The sequence below is a fragment of the Gymnoscopelus microlampas genome (genome assembly GCF_963454915.1).
Source record: "Gymnoscopelus microlampas genome assembly, chromosome: 19".
Classification (NCBI taxonomy): domain Eukaryota; kingdom Metazoa; phylum Chordata; class Actinopteri; order Myctophiformes; family Myctophidae; genus Gymnoscopelus; species Gymnoscopelus microlampas.
In genome coordinates, this window is record NC_139956.1 from 9,824,915 (window position 1) to 9,846,355 (window position 21,441).

Sequence of the window (21,441 nt, forward strand, 5' to 3'; positions counted from 1 at the left end):
ATGCGAGAAAACAGGGATACCCATGTACCTGTCAGACTACTTCAATAGCGTAAAAGTCACACACTGGCACAACACCAGAAGGAGCCCCACTGATCTCACTGAACCCAGTTTCGGCACAAAAATGCCCTACCAACAGTCATAAAAAAGTGTGACTCCTTGCCCTCCTTCAAAACCGCTCTATAAGAGCATCAACAGGTGGCTGAAAATTGCAACTGGCCCCTGTAAAAAGTAAAAAGTCTAAGCTTATCACCGGAAATGACCACCCCCCACAGCCCCAAACGGTTTACTATCACCGGAAATGACCACCCCCCACAGCCCCAAACGGTTTACTGTACACATCTTTCTTTTTTATTACTACTCGTATATATGATGTTTTTGCATATTACTGTAATTATTGTTGTCTCCGCCAGGCCGAAAGGCATGGCCAAGACTATGTTTTGCACTGGAGTACTGCCAGTACATACTGGAGTATTTCCAATTTTCTATACTTTTACTTCTACTCCACTACATCTCAGAGGCAATTATAGATTCTTTGTAGATTTTGATTATTACAAAACATACATTACCCACTTCAGCCCTATACATTTCGGCCATTTGAAAATAGCCGATATAAGAGCTTGTAGATCTGCTATTTTGAAAAGTTTTATATTTGAAAACTTGTGAAATGGGACATCTGCATAATGAGTAGGCTACTTTCTACTTTTTGGTACTTTTGTAAGCACATTTTGATACCAATATTTACTTTTATTCTTTTGATTGATTGAATATTTTATTAGGCAAAAAATGTAAAACAACACATTTACATTTAAAATACTTTGTCTAACAGGTCCGTTCATAAAAGTCCTTGCAGACTTGTTTCCAATGAGGGCCTTGGTATTCAATTCATAGACATATATAGTGGCATCACAGTTCGAATATCATTACGCAAAGAAAATAAAAATAAAACAGCAAGAATATATATATATATCTATATATATATATATATATATCTATACATATATATATATATATATATATATATATATATACATATATATATATATATACATACATATATATATACATACATATATACATACATATAATACTATGTACAGCAAAAGAAATAAAATAAAAAAAGGGGGGGGGGAAGATATGTACAAGAACAGGGGGGGGGGGTCGGCTGTCTAATGGGAAAATGGTACTACCTCCTCTTTTGGCCTCCTGAAAGGACTTTTACTTGTAACAGAGTATTTCTACATTGTATTATATTTGACTTAAGTGAGTACTTTTACCACCACTGTGCAACTCTACCTAACGATGTATAAACAAATCTCTTACATTGCACTCACTACAACAGTCCCTTGATTAAAGCAAGAAAAAGAACAACAGCACACTCTACCATTTACTTCTGGTATCGCATGCTTTTTAGCTGTCTAAACGTCATCACCGAGCGACATTAGATTTGACTCATGATTTGACAACTATCGCTACTATTTTTCAACTGGAAGCAAAAGGATTATTTCTACTGGCATATGATTTCATTTAGTAAATTATTCCTATGGACCTTGCCTATACTCTCAACTCAACGCTTTTTGGATTCACGTTGAACCATTTACTTCAGTTACCCAAGTTAATTCTGTAGCCTACACACATGGCATGTCAGCGTTGAGTGTGATATCATACAATTATGCCCAAACTCTTTGATATAAAACTTACTGGAGAATGCAAGAGTTTGCCCGATGGGTTTTGGTCAGCCGTTGACGTGTGGATAAACAAACCTCATGTCGTCAACAAACGCCTTTGTGGAGCCAACGTGACGGAGGTTAAGGATGTGGACACTGAGGCAGTGAGATGTCTGCTGGACTCCTCACACAGAGATGATCTGCTAGTGGACTCATCACACAGAGATGGTCTGCTAGTGGACTCATCACACAGAGATGAGGTTAAGGATGTGAACACTGAAGCAGTGGAGTGTCTGCTGGACCTGGACTCCTCACACAGGGATGAGCTCCTGTCTTTCTTGACAGGTGGTGGACCTTCTTCAGCTGCAAAGGAAAGCGTCTGGTCCTTTAGTGTAAGAACATTCATTCCTAAAGTGAACTGCTATGGTCCAAATCGGCAGAAAGAAATGGTGCTCAAAGGTAGGTGTTTTACAAAGCATGTAAGCTTTGGATGTAACTTATTTTTTTCTCTACAATGAGGCCATTGACAAATGTTGAAGGAAAGTCAATAATGTTTGTCACAGTGCATCTCAGTATTGCTGCCTTTATTCAGCATTTTAAATGCTGTGAGGAAGACATAGCCTATAATTGTCCCCATCTCCTTTTCTAGACTTTGACAGACAACAGGTGACTTTTGTTCCCTTTGAAGAAGATCCAGAAGGGCAGGTGTCTCAAAAAAAGAACAACGTTTATCAGATCCGCCTCCTCCTCCAGGCCTGTCAGGAACATAGTCAGGAATGGTAACTTAAAAATCCAATTGTATTAGTAGTTGTTATTCTCCTCTGCATTTAAGTCATTCTATCTATTAGGAGCAGTGGATATCTATTGAACAGCGCCCGCCCGGAGAGCAGTTGGGGTTCAGTTATTATTGTTCAAATACAAATTGGCCTTGAAAAGGTGTTGCTGCTTTAATACGATCATAGCTTGCAAGTCAGTGTGACTGAATAATTTATGGTTCACTTTAATTTAATTAATTCTTTATTGAACTGGTACATACTCAATAAAAAAAATATGCACCAGAGTTAGCTGAAAACTAATCTAATCTGCAGTCCCCGGGGCTTACACTATGTAAATTACAAAATACAATACCAAAATGAGAACAATATACAAGATAGAAGGCCAGTATTTCAAAACAATAAAAACTAGAGGCATTTTTTTCAAGGCAAAAGCATTTTTCTATAATACACTCATAGGAGCAAAATTCCTTTCTCTGTTAATCATAATGCTTGTCACATAAAAAAAAAACAGCAAACACATAAAAGAGGTACATCAAAATCATGAAAGGATAGAGAGAGAGAGCAGCATAATTATTGGTGAGTACTTGATTGTTTTGTTTTGGGCCCATGTTTCAGGTTTGTCTTATGATGGTTAAGCAGGTATCAAAATGAAACACAATATCATATGATCATCAGACACACTTCCACACCCTTTCCGTTTTTGTATGAGTTAAAACACAGTTGAAACTCATGAGTTTGCGCTGAAATAAATATGTGCTCATATTTAGATATTTCTGACTGAAGAGAAAAATAAATAGCCCTTTGCACGATACTTATATATGTGTGTATGTATATATATATACCGTCTTTCTGTATTGGTTTCAAGCATGCTTTCTGTTTAACCACTTGAACCCTAGCATGTAGATCGGCAATTTTTTGGGGAAAAAGAGTTGACCAAGTACAGACTACAGAGCCAAATCATGTCAAAAATAATAAGTATAGATTGATTGATTGATTGATTGATTGATTGATTGATGTACTTTATTTAGTAAGACATGAGAACAACAGTACATGGAAGTACAAATTCACAATACAAGGTCTACTAAACTGGAAGACTCATAAAAGCACTGAGCTTGTTTCAAATGAGTTCCCCATGCACACAAATCATGATGACATATAAGAGACAGACAGATATACACAACTACTATAGAATGTCATACAATCAGTTTACAGGTTACTGGTATGAAGAGTGAGAAAGATGTACAAAAGGAGAAGGAGAGAGGGGGGGGGGGGTAGGGGGGTAGGTTAGGTTAGGACTTAGACAGGGGCCATTTTCCAATTGCAGCCTCCTGAAGGTGTATCTTTAGGGCTGTTTTGAAAGAGAGTAGGGTTTTACACTCCTTTACTCCTTTTGGTAGGGCGTTCCACATTTTTGATGAATAGCATGAGAACGAGTTACTTCCCTTTGTTGAGCCAAAAAAGGGTTGGACAAGGTTTGTGGAGCTGCCTCTGGTATTGTGATCATGGACATCATTAACATTTTGGAAGTATTTTGACAAATACAGGGGGATCCCAATGTTGTGATATATCTTGAAGACCAGGCCCATAGCAAGTTGCTGTACTCTGTCCGCAACCCTAAGCCATCCAATCCTATCAAAATGATCAGGGGTTAGATGGGTTTTGTAGTTGAGGCCAAGAAGTAGCCTTACAAGTTACAAGTTACGTTAAGATCGAGGGTTTGTGTGGTTAAAATGTCAAACTGTAGAGCATAAAAACTTATCTCTTCGCCCTCCGGTCTGCAGGCTCTTGGAGTTTCATGTCTTGAGGCCAAACGAGTGGTTTTCTGATGGAGTGGCTTACCCTAAGCTGCCCTGGCTGTCCAGAGACCTCCTGCCGAAACTGGGGCGCTGGGCCACTGAGAGTAAAACCAGCGAGTTCAAGAGTACCCTGTCTCTCCTGCCTGTGGAGAAGTACAGTTTCATGTACCAGCAGCTTAAAGACCAGTACAAGAACATGGTGAAGGTAATGGATTTTTGTGCAAAAGCTCTGTCACTATTCTTTTGATGTTTTATCAAAATGTCTTAGCTGTCATATTATTGCTGAATGCTGACATTCTATTTTTCTGTCCTAGGTTTGGCCTGAAGTGACGGATCCGGAGAAGTTTGTCTATGAAGATGTTGCTATTGCTACATATCTCTTGGTGGGTTTAGGCCATAATTTGTGTGTTAAAGTCCCAAACAATATAGTTTTATTCAAATATTTTAGGCATGTTTGCAAAGATTATTGCATTGGTTTATCATAACATTTTGCAACTGTCACCTTAAAGGTCGGGTAAGTGATATTTCTTTGTTGAAGTAAGTGTTAAATAGGTGTTAAATAGCTCTATATTACTCATTGCTATTGAGTGTTAGTTCAGTAACAGGAGTCTCCCCATCTCTCCTGCTCTTTAGTAAACAGAAAATCAATTTTCAGGTCGGAATACCAATTTTGTCCATTCAGGAGAGGGAACTTGCACAGAATACAGATTAAACAAGTGAAATTGGAAATTATGGCACTAAGAAATGAGCAGACAAAATTGGATCTGGAACACTATCAAATTGAAGCTGATAAATGGGTACTCTTTCCTGATTGGCTGAAATCTTTACCTCCTGGGTAAGATTACTGATTGCCAGCCATTTCCTGGAGAGTGCCACTAGCAAGTTGGATCCAATTTGGAGACTGACCTGTGGCAGAACAACTCCAGCTTTTGTTTTGTCACTCAGCTGAACGGTAGCCTGAAAACACAACTTGTCCAATCAGTGATCAACTTATTCCATCTAGCCACTAATTAAGGAGCCCATTTCACAAATGAGCCAAACAAAAACCTTCAACCACAGCCAAAATGAACAATTGTGTATTTGACAATGTTTCTGCTTATTTAGTCTGCTATGCTATGTCACCAATTTCTTGTCCGCCCTTTGCATTTGTAGTACTGTATGTGTATTATAGTACTTGCACTCACACTGTGACCAAAGACCATTTTTAACAGCAGCTATGCTTTTTGGGATATGAATTAGCTTTAGAAAGAAGGTTTATGACGCAGTTATAACTTGAACATGTGTGTGCTTTACATCAATTTATATAAATAAATAAATAAAAGGAAAAAAAAAACTTACCATTGGGGTAAAGGTCCACAAAGTATGGAAATAAGTTCTGCAAACCAGGTAAATAAGTTAACCACTTAAACCCTACACTTGGCTGCCCGTAGTCCATCAGGGCTCTATGCTAGTGACCTTTTACGTTTTCGCTCTACACTAAATAAAATAGCCGATCTATAAGCTGAAGCTCACAACAAAATAAATCGTATCGCAATGTAAAGCTTATTCTCTGGCTCTGTCTTTCCAGGTCTTGTGGGCAGAGGAGCGAGCAGAGAAGGACCTGACTGACAAACAGTCATTCGTGGACCTGGGCTGTGGAAATGGCCTCCTGGTTCACATACTGTGTAATGAAGGGGTACGTTGAACTCTGATGTTGCTATTCTGGGAATGTCTTAACTCATTCAATCCGGGAACGCATCTACAAATGTCTCTAAATCCTAACAGGTTTCTGAAAACCGTAGGTTGCTATAATATATAAGTGCTCAAACTTTTTTCCATGTCAAGGACCACCCAAAATGATGGGGATCCCCCCAGAAGCAAAGATTTGAGTTCCAAATGTTAACATAAAAACATATATATTCGAAGATTTGCAAAAGTTTTCATGATAAAAAAATAATAAAGCAGATATATGATCTTGTATATCTGCTATTTTTGAATAGCCAAAGTATAAAATAATGGTTAGAGCTCAAATAAAAACTTACACAGATGCGTTCCCGGATTGAATGGGTTAATAGGTGACAATTCTGTGAGAATGGCATATCTACAAGCTCACAATGCATCACAATATGTATATTATGTACACAAGAGATATAGTGATATAAGTGGCAAAACAGGTGTTTATACTGTAGTATTCTTTTTGTTGTGTTATGAAATGTAATATAACTTTGAGCTGCATTCCATGTATGAAAAGTGCTATAAAAATGTTATTATAATTGTATTATTATTAATATATCACTATGTATATATTCATATTATTCAGATACTGCAATTTGAATTGCTTTGGGTAGATTTTCTCTGTTAAACAGGCCATCTTTATAACCATATAAAGCAGGCCTAGGCCATGTGGAAAACTGACCCTTCAAGAAGAGGTAATTTAAGTAGCCCGATACTAACTGGTGGCAACAATAATTGGAGTGTGGATGAGGCTAACCTTGAACCGGTTGAATGAGGCGATTATGGGCTGACCGCCATGGCATCTTGTGTTGCAGCACCCTGGAAAGGGCATCGACGTACGGAAGAGGAAGATCTGGGACATGTATGGCCCTCAAACCATCCTAGAGGTCAGAGAAGTTCAGTAGGACAGGTGGTGGGAGATGGCCTAATTCAGGCATTTAATGAGCGCTGTTATAATTTTTTGGGGTGAATACATTTAATGTAATTTAATCCAGTCTGTATGGTAGAGTATGTTAATACAATATAATCGGGTGGTTGTATTTTGTCTCCCTGCTCTTCTATTGAGACAGTTAGATTGTGTCAAAGGACAAGTCTCACCTAGACACAGGATCTGACACAAATTTTGACCTGATGGTCAAGATTCAATTCATCCCCTGAGCAAGCAGGCAGGCTCTATTAGCTCAATGGTAAAAATGCCAGCACTTGCACAGGAAACTGTGTTCAAATCCTGGGTAGAAGAGGAAAGTTACATACGTTAACCTCTCTATGACACTACTGGTTTATTTTTTATTTAGTCCAGATTTTCATCTTGAATACACTGACTGAGCTTCTGTAACTTCCTTATACTAGAAGTGACAGTGTATGTGACAGCAGCTACATATGGTAGCGTATAATTTAGAACATATTGTTCAACTGCAATTGACATCTTTCTTTATATATGATGAGCAACATGGATGTGCACTTTGATTTACAGTCAGAACGGAACCCTTCATTATTGATCACTTTTCCATCAGCAGGCTGGACCCTCTCAGAGTTAAATTAACAGACTGTGTATAGGGAAACCTCCTTAAGAGTAAGACATGCTGTACTTTCCCCTCTGCCTTCCGACTTCAATCTTTCATTTGACAACAAGCTGCTGACTGTTACTGTTCCCACTCCCGGTCATCCATTATTGACTGTGTTTTAGTCTGGGCAAAAGGGGCAGCCCAGTCTGCTAGCTCCTACAGGGACTCCCTGTACTTCCAGTCCTTAAGCTTCATTTGGACTTTTTAACCTCCATTCTTTGTAAGGCTGACGATGGGGCTACCGATGGAGTGAATTCACAAGACATTGTTTTATATCAATTTATTTATGCTACACTTCAGATATTTGTGCTTTTTATTATCGCTGGGTAACATATCATGTATCGATATATGAGACTAGATATCGTCTGAGATTTTGGCCATTGTAATATTTTAATATGGCCTGCGTTGTCTTTTCCTTCTTCAAGCTCACAACGCAGCTTGTAGATTTGATATTTTAGCTGTTTTTGATGTGTTTTTTTTTAATTATTTATTAACGTCACAATATGGATATTAAGAAAATTGGTTAATACAATTTTTCCATATCGCCCAGCCCTTCTTTATATCATTAAAGGTTATCTCTGACGATGTTCCTGCAAACATTTAAAAGAAATGACCATCCTCCCGCCTAGTGTCTATATAATGATGTATTAAAGGTTTGATGGAGATTGCAGAGCATTCCATACTTGTGTAGCGTCAGCAGGTCACAATCAATTTCTTCTGACCAAGTGATTAATTGTCAAATTATACCACGTGTGTTTCTCCTCGATCTAAGGAGCTCTTGTGTTTTTGGAATCTTGGCTATTTCAGGAAAAGGCAATCACTCCTGGCGATGGGTTCCTATTCCCTGCTGCAGACTGGCTGATTGGGAACCACTCTGATGAGCTCACGCCGTGGATCCCTATCATAGCAGCCAGGCAAGTCATCAGCAGACACAATCTCACTCAGGCTCTCAAGTACCAGCTGATCTCTTCAATTTGGACTAACATTATTGCTGTTCGGGTTGAGGAGGATGAAATGTGTGTGTGCGGGTGTGCGCGAGCGTGTGTGTGTGTGTGTGTGTGTGTGTGTGTGTGTGTGTGTGTGTGTGTCTGCCTGTCTGCCTGCCATGGCTTCAATGTTAGGTTTGTGCATTTCAAATGCCCGCCACCTGGTGGGGATGTTAAGCCTTAGTCTGGAGATTGTTTTTGTCTCCTCTTAATAGAAAGAAGTACTCTTGTGGTGGATTCTCCCAACTAAATGGTCTTCATTTCCTGTTTGTTGAAACTTAACAGTTCTGAGACTTAACAAGCACTAACGGATGATAAAAAGAAAAAATCTGGTTCATACTTAAAATATGAAATATAACAATTGTTTATTCTCAGAGTGCATGCCAAAGATTGTTTTGTTTTCATACTTTGCTTTCATTTGGCAGGTCATCTTACACTTGCCGATACTTTGTCCTGCCCTGCTGCTTCTTTGACTTCTATGGGAAGTACCAGAGACGTCAGTGTAAGAAGTCCCAGTATAAGGAGTACATAGACTTCATCACTGAGGTTAGCCAAGCTAGTGGCTTCAACACAGAGGAAGACTGCCTCAGAATACCATCTACCAAACGGGTACGCTTACAAAAATGCCATTTAGTGGCCATTTTGCTTCATACTCTGACATGTTTTTTTCATTGGAGTGTGGGTCTTATGTCATTTAATTGTAGTTGCCATTTTATGTATCAGGGCTCCAGACTAACTTTTTAGGTGATTGCACAGGTGCGTCTAACCTTTTCATATGTGCACCAGCATATACTTTAGGTGCACCCTCACATCCACACACATAGACAGACCTGCTAAATGTAAGGTGCAGTGGTGCGACCATTACCAATGAACATTTTTAGTTGCACTGGACAGATCAACATTTAAATCAATATATATACCTTTAATTGAACAAGGCAGATACACCTAAGGGAGTTGCAAAACAATCCACAAAATACTTTTGCACATAAAAATACCGATTTATTAAGTCTAAGTGCTGGCCACTGGTACCCATTTTGGGCGGAAACCCCTATTTGAAACTATTTTTGTAATTTTTTAATACATATTTGATACGTTTTTCAGAAAACTTAGGTCAGGATTTAGAAGGTGTTTTTAGAATAGGCCTCAGGTCTAAATGGGTTAAATCAATTCCTCCTTCAGGGGTCACATGAGTAAATCAATACTTTTTCACATTTTTAAGCAAGTTGAGCAGTGAGTATATAGGCAGGCAGGCAGGTTTGTCAGGTTCATCAGGTTTATCAGGAAAACAAGTTGAGTAAGCTGATATAATATATAATTGAGCTCAATTTTGGATAAATTCTTTACGCTCTGAGTCAAATTAATACTGAGTTTACTCTGTCTACTATGAAATGAAGCACAGCTGTGGAGATATCCCCGCCTCAGTTCCCATTTGTCCGCCTGGACCTCATTTATTTTAGGATTGTGACTGGCATAAGTACTACAGTATGTTTTTATTGTTCCAGAAGGGCGGTCTGCTTTATGGCTTTTGGTCATTAACTGGTACAAGACACATAAACACATACTGGACAGAATATAGTGTTAATTGTCTTAATGTGTGACAGTCACTTTAAATGTGTATTTCATCAAAGCTTAAGCTGTTGGAATGAAGGATTTTAAATCCGTGGCTTCTATAGTATAGGGCGTAGCCGTGGCGGCATCCATTTTTCCCATAGAGATTTCCGAAAATATTTATATAAATAAATGTAAGCCTGTAACCAAGCCATCCAGGTTCCTGGTGAATCATGACCATAAAACATTTGATTCGGTGTCAAAAAAATCACACCCTGTGTGAAGAGGGTGGTGCCTTTGATGAGCCCCGTATTGATGTTGTCATCAATGTTTGTTTATTGGACAGACATACATACATACATACATACGGACACACGGACAAAGCCAGATATAGGGGTGGTTGGCACCACCCAAAAAAGGATTGAAAACCGCAAAAGAAAGCGTATTTATTAAATATAGTATATCATATAATTGAATATTCAAATACATTTTGTTCAATCAAGCATGGCAACTTCTGGCATGGAATCTATTTTATTTGCAACCTCATACAAAGTCTCCAAACAACTGAACTCCTGAACACAGAAGGAAGAGTATCTCTGCAACTACCCCTCCCCTATTGTTCACTGGTTGTTTCCAAATTAACATGCATTAAATAAATGGTTGCATTCCCCATGGGTCAAAGTAACAAACAAAAAAAAATCACAATAACCCAACAATAGAACAGATGCACCCGAGGGATGCTGCGAAGTCCCTCCTCAGCCAACGAACATCCCAGGATGCTACACACTACATACAATGTAATTTAAGAAAAAGTTAGATCCAGGGGAAACTTATATATGTTTAATATATTCATATTGCTTGCGCTATGCACTGCGTAACCTACATTTTTAACTGTGTGGAGGCTGCCTGTTTCTCTGATAGAAAGGATCTTCTTTTCCTGCTGCCTATTTAGGAGTGTGCTTGAATTAACATGCACCTGTAATGTATTTAGGAGTGTGCTTGAATTAACATGCACCTGTAAAGTATTTAAGAGTGTGCTTGAATTAACATGCACCTGTTATGTATTTAGGAGTGTGCCTGAATTAACATGCACCTGTAATGTATTTAGGAGTGTGCCTGAATTAACATGCACCTGTAATGTCATGTATCATCATGCAGACATACGTTGAACTTCCTTGTGCAGAACATCACCTGGACAGCAATCTCACCTGAACATGGGGCTAAAAGGGCATAGCAGTGGCGGCCATTTTGTAGTGCCACAGATCGAAAACCCATTCATTTTTCCCATAGAGATTTCCCAAAATATTTGTATAAATTATCCTGGCTCCTGGTGAATCATGACCATGTCAAACAAATTTAAAACTGCAAAAAAAGAGTATTTATTAAATATAGTATTTCATATTATTAAATATTCCATTTGATTTTGACACAGAATCAAATGTTTTATGGTCATGATTCACCAGGAGCCTTGATGACAGGCTTAAAATAATTTATAATATGTTAATATGATCATTTAATAATAATCTTGATGCTATGCCAAAAACATTTGATACGTTGATATATTGATTGAAACTATATACTATGTACACCCAGTCGTGAATGGTATTAAGATGGTTGCTTTGCTATTTATTTAGAATTTACCCATTAACATTTATAGCATTTATTTTTTAGCCCGTACAGGAAGACATTTGTCTACCTTTTTTATTCCATCACACATCACTCGTTTTTTTTACTTCTGTAGGTGTGCCTGGTGGGGAAGTCAAGGAACTACGAGCTATCCAAAGAATCAACGGCAGAGGACCGGCGAGCTCGTTACATACAGAGCCGCCAAACCTTCTCTGGGATCACGGGTCAAGGGTCAAATGTCGAGGGCGATGGAGGCAGTCGCCATGACGACACTGTCACCGACGGGACCTCCGCGAACAACTGGGGAGCTGGCTTCCAGCCCAGAGATCGAGTCGAGACCGTTAGGAACTGCGCGTCCCTCCCCCGGGATTTTATAGACGGCGTAGTCCTCCAGGTCGCTAACGCCTTACTGGGACTGACCACGGATGGAGAGGAGGACACTCTGAACGTGTGGAATCAAGGAGGTAGGAAGAACCCCCAGTTGTCTCAATTGACCAGTGGTGGAAAAGGTACTCACATTTCTTACTTAAGTAAAAGTATCAATACTGCAACGTAGAAATACTCTGTTACAAGTAAAAGTCCGGAATTCAACATTTATTTGAGTAAAAGTACAAATGTTTTGGCATCAAAATATATTCATTATGCAGAATGTCCCAATTGACAGGTTCAAATGTATACACATTTTTTTAAAATAGCAGATCTACAAGCTCACAACACGTTGTGTGGCGCGTTGTGAGCTTGTAGATCGGCTATTTTCGTATAGCCAAAGTTGAAGTGGTTAACGTAAATATATGAATATTTTTAACATGGAAATGATTATGACGATTATGCAAAAAGAATATTGCGATTATCTCAAATAATTGCGATTAGGCGATTATGTAATAATTCTGACAGGCCTACACATGCATAGATATAGAAACCTAGATACCTCATTGGCCTCTGCAGTTCATTGGAGCGACTGGTATCGCAATACCTTTGTGCTTCCGCCCTCAGTCGCGTGCGTCACAGAAGGGGACGTTCAGTAGCCTAACCGAACGTCCCCTTCTGTGACATTCAGTAGACCTCTGATTGGCCTACTGAACGTCCCCTTCTGTGACGCACGCGACTGAGGGTGGAAGCTGGTGCGCGCCCGAGATACGAACGCTTCAGAACCGAAGGAGGCGTCTACCTTTATATGTCTATGTACACATGGGTTCACATTGAATTGAAACTACGAGTGCGTTTAGTCCTGTTTTTTGACGATCCGAGGTACTGCTGCGGTTCCTGTTCTCATAAAGAGAAGGTACGTGAGTCATATCAGACTCAACGGCGGTTGTTGATGAAACCGTATCAGGTAAAACTCTCTGAACAAGAGAGATGAGTCACTTTCTGCTTTTCTCGTCGCTACCTTTTATAGAGCACTTTGCAGGATACAGTATGCGTAACTGTGTCAGTGGCGTCTTCAATCTCCAACTCTGTCCTTTACCTGCCTCTACTGCCTCTTTCCCTGCCTCCAGCTCTTTATCTCGTAGCGCTCGTGGGCCGGACCCTCGTGGCACAGGGTGCCCCCGCCTTGAACCCTGTCGGCTGTCGGTAATGCACGCTGCGGAAGTCACCTCCCGCTCTGCTCGCTCCGAAATCACAAGCACACACACACACATACACACACTCTTATATTCCACCCACACCTCGCGCTTTTTCAGCGCCAATGTAGCACTCTGTCACACGCACACACGCACACGCACACACACACACACACACACACACACACACACACACACACACACACACACACACACACACACACACACACACACACACACACACACACACACACGCACACGCACGCAGTCTCACACACCCTAATGATGGTGGATGAGATAAGGAGATGAGATCTACTGTGATTAACCTATTAAGACCTGAGGCCGATTCTACAAATGTCTTCTAAATCCTAACAGTTTTCTGAAACACTTATGTTGCCATAATATCAGTGGTTCTCAAACTTTTCCATGTCAAGGACCCTCAAAATTATAGGTATTTGGCCGCGGACCCCCTTCTCAAAATATTTAGTTCCAGGGACCCCCAGAAGCAAAGATTTGAGTTATAAATGTTCGCTTTAAAATAACATATATTCAAAGATTTGCACAAATGTTCATGATTTTTCAAAAATAGCAGATCTACAAACTCATAGCGCGGCACTTGGTGCCGCGCTATGAGCTTGTATATCTGCCATTTTTGAATAGCCAAAGTATAATGGTTAACGTGGTTAAAATCTAAAATGACAGATGCTTTCCCGGTCTTAATGGGTTAAAACAGAAAATTCTCTGTCAGGTTGTCAGGGCTGAAATTAGAGACGAAGAGAATATGAAGGGAGGGAGGGCAAAGGAATGAAGAGAGATGGGGGGGGGGGGGGCTGTAATCTAGGATAGAGATGAATAATGCACATCATCCATGATTTATGCATGAGTATGCATTTGTATTGAGGTATTCCAGCCATTTACACTATGTGTCGCGGTATAGGAACCAAAGGGCAGATTCAGGACGAACTGGACTCTACCATAAGCTAGAGTTATTCTTGGTGCGCGTCGTGTCGCTCACAGAAAATAGCAGATCTAAAAGGTCACAAAGTGTCACGCTGCAAAGCATTGTGAGCTTATAGATGCTATTTTGGTGCATGACACCAGCGCGCAACCAAGTATAAATCAGGCTTTATAGACAGTGGTGTGCCCCACTGTTGTAGCAGTTTTGTTAATAGTTATGGCAAGTTATACAAGTTGTCATAGCTATTCACTTATAATAGCTTTATTAGAGTTAAGAGCGTGGGTGATGGGTGGTGGTGTGTGCTAATTTTTTTCGTTGTGAGCTCTGCATTTTTAGAGCTACTTAGTCATCTCCACTTTGCATGAATTTGAAAAGGCGTGAGCAGGAAACTCAAGGCTTCCCAACAGGCAATCAGTCTCTGGCTGTGTTCACGTTGTTGTGCAGAGGGGAACACCTATAGTACCTCAACTGCATGCAAAGCCAAGCCAAGCCATTTATAATGGTCTGTGCCTGGTCTTAGTTCAAGGCAGAGCCTACGTTGTCAATATTGCCCTTCTGCCATTAATCCCCATTAACATTGCAGCCAGTAAAGGGCAGCTCTAAACGGTGTATTGATATTATATTAAGGCCCTGAGTTCCCTGGCGTCTGGGCTTTACGTCTGACCCGTCTGCCCCGATTCACACTATGGAGCTGCTCTACCTGCCGTAACGCAGGAAGGTTTATTTTGCAAGGTTTTTTCTTATGTAAAGTGTGCACAAGAATGTATTGCATGTTTCAAAGACACATTTAGAACGTTTGGGCACATTCACATCTGATTTAAACTTGAAAGAGCAAATATACTCCAACTATAGCAAGCATTACGATACGATACGATAATACTTTTTTTTTAAAATACATTACAAATGTAAACAATCTCCAGGCCAATAAATAAAGGCCAATCTACAAACATTACAAATTAGCTTATTCTATAAATGTTATTATACGTGCCGTAAGTAGCATGATCAAATATTGAAATGAATATTAAACAAATCTCTATGTAAAAAATATCTGGTGTGGGACAACAGTATTTAAACAGGGACTACTATAGTGCAATCACGGTTTGCTGTATGAAAAGTATGTTACATACAATAGACCTAATCTTTGACAAATTTGCAATATCCGCTTTTCCCATGTCAGTGGTCATTAGTGGCTCAACACTAGTTGGGAGAATTGCACTGTGATGTGTTTAATAATCAGATGCAGGTCTATATGACCTGCAAGCAAGTTATGAAACTGCACATAGAAGCATCAGAAACCATATCGTTGAGCCTATCACAATTATTACATAATCGCCTGATCGCAATTTTCTGAGATAATCACACTTGTTTTTGAATCATTTTCATAATCATCATCATCAATTTCCATGTTGAAAAAGGTTCGTACATTTTCAAAAGATAGCGGAAATAGACGATCTACAAGCTCTTGTGAGCTTGTAGATCGTCTATTTCTATTTTTTTTAATTTAATTTGTTTTGAAAGTATAAAGTTATTAAATATGTCAGCCTTTTGTAAGTTATTTGTCATATCTGCCCTGTGAAAGCTTTGTTTATGACGCTTAAAGAGCCAGAAATGACTGAAATGTATTTTTTATTTACATGTTCCAATGTACAATTCCAAAAACACAAATCGTTAGTCGAAATTATTTGTGTGACAATGAATTGTCACGTCAAATGTCATGATCATGACAGCCCTAAGAAGCATTACAAACCATATGGTTAGAGATGCTCTGCTCTCTCAATATGTCCGAGAAGGAAGAGGAGTTTGTCATTTATACAAACCAAAGGTCAACAGAGATTGAATTCCCTTCTGGGAGAAAAAATGGCGTGCCAGGAATACAAAACCCCACCTGAAGCAGACGGGGGGGTGGGGGGAGGGCTGGCTGCTACTGTATGGATTATACTGTACCATATTCCTCTGCTTAAAAGGGTCTCTAACGCAGTTGTTCCCAAACCTTTTAACTTCAGACCCAAAAGAGAAATTTGGTGTTTGGGACCCAAACTGACAAAGATACGTAATGAATTTACCACCCTACTGTGTTTCAAAATAGTGAAAATAGCCTAGCTTGTAGATCTGCTATTTTCAATTTTAAAGTTTATTTTATGTAGGCCTATTGGATTGTTTTTTGTTTTTTATTGCTGTAATCCTAAGAAAAAAAATGTTCTTTTAATCTTTTGAGAATAAATAAATAAATACAATAAAATAGCGGGTATTTACCCCTAAAAATTGGTTCCTGACCCAAAAATGGGTCCCGACCCACTGTTTGGGAAACGGTGCACTAACAGGTTAATTTTGGAAATGTAGAGGCGTTAAGCTGTGTGTGTTTACTGTAGTGAGGTGCAATACACATGGCAGTATGTGTCTTTTCTCTTCCTCGCTCTCCTTGGTATCTAAAATTACTGTGCCGGTGGGAGGCAGCACTTACAGTAGTGACAACAATGACTCATACGCTCAAATGGCCGATGGGAGCGCGAGGGGCGAAATTCTCCTGTTGTTATGACAGTGAGTCTAATGAAGCACACTGACTGGCATTGAACTGACTCGTACTGTGCTGATCATACTGTAAATAAGTTTCCTTTTCTCACCTGGATTGTTTCTGTCCTCAATCCCTCCTAAACCCTCCAGATGAATGGGCTATGGCAGTGGTTCTAAAACATTTTCCCGTCAAGGACCCCCAAATGTATGCCTTTGACGCAGACCCCCATTTGAAAAGATTTTTGTGCCAGGGATGAGAGAATATTTGTCAACCATTGTCAAATTATTTTTGAAAACAGCTGAACTACAAGTTCACAATTTGTCACAAATATGCCCATATATGGACTGGACATGTTAGGCTAGGCTACGGGTGTCGTTGTTTGTGATGTCAGACCAGAGCTCGATCAGTGGTAGGGGGAAGAGAAGGAGAGAGATGGAGACCGTGAGAGATCCTATTTCAGACCTAATGGAGAACCGCTAGGGTCGAAACATTGTGCTTAATCAAATACAAGTTTATACTGGGAGCTATTATACAGCGTGCAGACTTCCCTTCCTCTTCTAATGTACGTATGTTAGTTCAGCACCTGTACATTTTTGTTAGGATTTGATTGTGCGTGCTTCCCTCTGGACTCAGATCCTATTTCACCCAAGCAATAACCCGGCCAATGCTGAGTATCGAAACCTGAACACGCTGATCCATACGTTGCTTTGTGACGTGTTGTCAGCACAATATCCCCTGGCAATGCCGGAAAAGCTGCTTGTTCATTCATGTATTCATTGGCGATAGATGTATGACAGATGTATATAAATGCATGTATTCACTGTGCATTTATATTTATTGGTTGACCCTTAGATAGATGACAGAGAGAATTTAAGGAAATTATTTTATGTTGCCTTTATTATTGTTCTTATGTATCTTGATTTGGTTCTTGACCATTACCTGTACCTCCTGTGTTTCATTGTTCTGAACCTACACTGCTGTTGCAGTATAGGTTCATGTTATCGTATCTTATCTCAGCTCCCCCCATCCATTGGCTACTTTCCACTGAACATCTCATCTCTTTTCTTCCACATTGTCAGGCAGTCTCTCTGTGAGAGAGGTGGCCGAGCTCCTCCAGCAGGACACCCTGCAGGTCTTGAAGAAGGAATGTGGAGGTCTCCAGACCCTCCTGAAGAACAACCACCAGGTCTTCAGAGGTAGGTGCAGCAGAGTCCACCCCCAAATAGACTGTTTGGTTATTTATATTTTGTTTCTGTTTTCCTAGACCACTAAAAACTATTTTGAGATTGTTGCTTGCCATCTCTAATGCAGTGTAATGTAATTCACTTGTATGGCATGAGTCCAATGTCAGCTTGATATCTTTTAATATACTTCTTCCTTCCCTTTGCCAGTTCAAAATAATATAAACATTAATAAAATAAACGGGATAAACATTAATGTAACATTAATGATTAATGTTACATTAATGTGTATCCTTTTTATTATATTAATGTTTATCCTGAGTGTTTCTTGTAAGATCTAGCTTCCCCGCCTCAGTTATCGTGTTGTACTTCTTGTAGTGGAAGGAGGGATGGTCTATATACGAGACTGGAGGTCGCCATTAAAGAAAAGGAATGCCAGGGCAGATGCCAAGCGGAAGCCTTCAGATCCCGGTGCTCTGAAAACTCGATACTGCTGGTTCTACAGCCACCACCGTCAGGGATGCCCCCTGCAGGCTCAAGAGTGTGCCTTCGCCCATGGACCAGATGACCTACGACCCTCCACCAAACCACTGAAAAAGATGAAAAACTCAGTCCTTTGATTTATTCATTTATGCATTGTTTTGGACTTTAGAGTGTATTTCCCTTGTTATTCAAAGCCAGGGAAAATGTGTACCTCTGAGCTAAAGTTTCATGGTTAAATAATGCTGCATACTGTGGACTATGTTTTTCAGTCTGCAGTAATGGAATAACATCTTGATTATTATTGGGTTGCCTTTTATAACAGAAACATTCAAGATTAAATCTTTGACCTGTAAGATAAATTCAATTACTGCTGGAGGTTAATGTGAATTATTCGAGTAAGCAAAGAAAGTTTATTGCATAGCATATTTCTTAAACAATGGCAATTCAATGGGCTTTTCAGAAGGCATAATGCTGCATACAAAAATAATCAAGTAAAATATATAAGAGGCATAGCAATAATAAAGGACAAAGTGCAATTATGTTTTGACTTCTCACACTATGAGCATTAAACTTGTATCAGGAGTCTTGTCTAGTGTATAGAAGCATTTATCCTTCTGTTGAACCTTTGTCCAGGTTCGCCAGGCACAAACCTCTGTCATTCAGTATAGGAACCCACCTCTATTGACTACATGAACCCTAGCATCCATATTCTGGACATGTCATATTAGGCGAACATTCGCTGAAAATAGACAATCTACAAGTTCACAACACGTTGCGATGCGTAGCTTTTTCGGCGAAGAGCTTTGGTGCAGATGGAAAAAAAGGAGTGGACCATGTATAGAATCCTGGGGGACACCGGCCAACAAAGTATGTTACAGCATGATTGGAAAACCAGTCAGATTGAAAATGGAATGCTCGTTTTCTTCGTGTTCACCTCCCGCGCTCCCCCGCGGAGGGGCGGGGCCTCCCGTCAAAAAAAAGCAATGACGTCGCAATGCTTGGCACGGCGACTCGCTCGCTAAGCTCGCTCGGCGGTGCCTCTCGTGGCTCAGGTCACCTTCAGGCGGCGCCCCTCTGTCGGTGAAACCGAGTGCACCTTTTTCAATCTGACTGGTTTTTCAATCGTACTGTGACACATACACTACTACGTATGTGTGGTTAAACCAAATACAACACATGGGACTTTCTGGATTCCAGTAATGTGCACAGCGTTCATGTGCTCATAACTCTTATCAGCTGCAACAAAAAGTTATTGATTTGGTCTTATTTCTGTTGTGAGTTGTTAAGTTGTGTAATATGAAATGTTAAACAAAAATATTTAACTTTAAGAGGTACTTATTTTTTTGCTGCACTTCTTCTTCCTCTGTTTCAGTGCTACCCTTACAGTACAGTACACACTGTCACTCAGGAGCAGTGGAGCATGCTGTCTACCACTGGATGTGTCCAATAGAGCAAAAGGTCAAAATGCCTGTGTTCTGCATTTCACACCTGCATGGTTAGTCGTCCAGTAATTCCCCATGCGCTGCCAATCGCTTTGAGGTTTATAGATGGGGCAGGACGTAAAGTGTATGGAGAGAATAAGAAGAGCAGGCTAAATGTTAGAGGCATTAATAATTGTTACGGGTGGGGGTGGTACAAAGTGCACCGTTTTCTTTCCGCTGTGTTTTTCTCCCAAGAGTAGCTGTGAGTAACCCTGTGGCTCAAATGTCAGTCACAGACAGCACTCAAGGCTCACAGCGGAGTGATGAGAGGTGGCTTCTCCAGGGGGGCCAGATAGGACAATCAGTGCCTTCTGTCTGTCTTGGTATCTGTCAGTTATGTCACAGATGCAATGCACTGAACGCTGTTTGAACCCAACTGTGGCCAAGGTGTGCAACATTGTCGCCACTGTGGTCAGCAATAGCTGTTTGCACTACTACTGTATGTGGCTATAGTACTTCATATCAAATAAGTTGGATATGAAATACTTTATCCATTCAATGTAATTGTAATAACTTGTAATAACTAACCACCCAGCTATAGATAACTATCATGGCATGATTATTCAGTTGACATAAACATAACCACTCTGTGAGGATTAATTTTAAAGATTGACACCAGTAATCAGTAGATCACTGTTAACAGCAGTGATCCATGCGCCTGACAGGCACTTGTGTGCATGGCATTTGTTCACAGCTTTGTTTTTCCTGTCTGTTGAGTGGGTTAAAACAGCTATTCTATAACATGGTAAAGGGACATGAGGTTAGTTTACATAAGCCAGCATCACAGAAAGCACTCCATTTCCTGGGTAACCATAATGGACAATTACCTTGACCGTCTTGGACATACGCAAGATTCTCGGTTGGATCGGTTGATTGTGATTGGTCAATCACTGAATTGAATGACCGCTGAGCTCAATAACAGACCTCTGTCTAATCAAAGGCTCAGAGCACCTGGCTGCACTGCTTGAGTTTATGCCTTATCCAACTAACAAATGCACAGTGTCATTTACAGCTAAACATTGCTCTCAAGAATGTTTTTGAAAACATTTGAAGGGAGAAATAGACAATGCAGTAACCGAAAATTGATTCTATCGAGGTTTCTTTATTGCAGTGGACGGAGGCCCACACCTGGCATAAATTAATGGAATACTTGTATTACCGTAAGGAAGAAAATACTTCGTTTTGTTGTTACTTTTGGGTAAATGTATTCATTAATTTATTAAGTAGCCATGTAATAAGCGGGATAATTGACGGCGTCGGGATTTAATCCCCCTCTCTGGGTTTATTTCTCAACAATGACCGGCTTGCCAACAATTATCCTTTGCAGAACATTTACCTTGGCTAAATGGCATTTAGAATAAATGAAATGAGTTGTAGCCTACTTGTGATGGACATACAGTACGGTACACTCTGGATTGGCTGGAAGCTAGTGCAGAGATCTGATAATTGGTATAAAGTGTTCAGTTTTTGTTTTTGTTAGAACTCTACAAGGTGCAAAGAAAAGTGAGATAGCACCATTCATTTAGTTATATTTCAAGTTATTTAATAACTAATGCCACCACACCAACAAACTCTTTAAGTTGAACGAAA

The 21,441-nt window shown here is 39.9% G+C and overlaps 1 protein-coding gene across 2 annotated transcripts; it reads left to right on the forward strand.

Annotated features, from left to right (window-relative positions):
• Window positions 1–1,461: 1,461 nt before the first annotated feature.
• On the forward strand, window positions 1,462–19,660 carry trmt44 (tRNA methyltransferase 44 homolog). 2 transcript variants are annotated; one of them, XM_084043775.1, is made up of 11 exons: window positions 1,462–2,123; window positions 2,314–2,443; window positions 4,222–4,441; window positions 4,551–4,619; window positions 5,804–5,911; window positions 6,765–6,836; window positions 8,322–8,428; window positions 8,926–9,109; window positions 11,790–12,183; window positions 17,786–17,902; window positions 18,266–19,660. In XM_084043775.1, the coding sequence occupies exons 1-11, from the start codon at window positions 1,670–1,672 to the stop codon at window positions 18,505–18,507; spliced, it is 2,097 nt and encodes a 698-aa protein (XP_083899901.1). In that variant the 5' UTR covers window positions 1,462–1,669; the 3' UTR covers window positions 18,508–19,660. The 2 variants fall into 2 exon arrangements, with proteins under 2 accessions (XP_083899901.1, XP_083899902.1); XM_084043776.1 differs by having other exon boundaries at window positions 11,790–12,138; window positions 18,266–19,658.
• Window positions 19,661–21,441: the final 1,781 nt, after the last annotated feature.

Bases quoted from the DNA above. Each gene is read 5' to 3' on its own strand.
- trmt44 (XM_084043775.1), top strand. From the start codon at position 1,670: ATGCCCAAACTCTTTGATATAAAACTTACTGGAGAATGCAAGAGTTTG. The intron at 6,837-8,321 runs GTCAGAGAAGTT...TGGCTATTTCAG, and splicing joins GCCCTCAAACCATCCTAGAG to GAAAAGGCAATCACTCCTGG. The intron at 8,429-8,925 runs GCAAGTCATCAG...TTCATTTGGCAG, and splicing joins ATCCCTATCATAGCAGCCAG to GTCATCTTACACTTGCCGAT.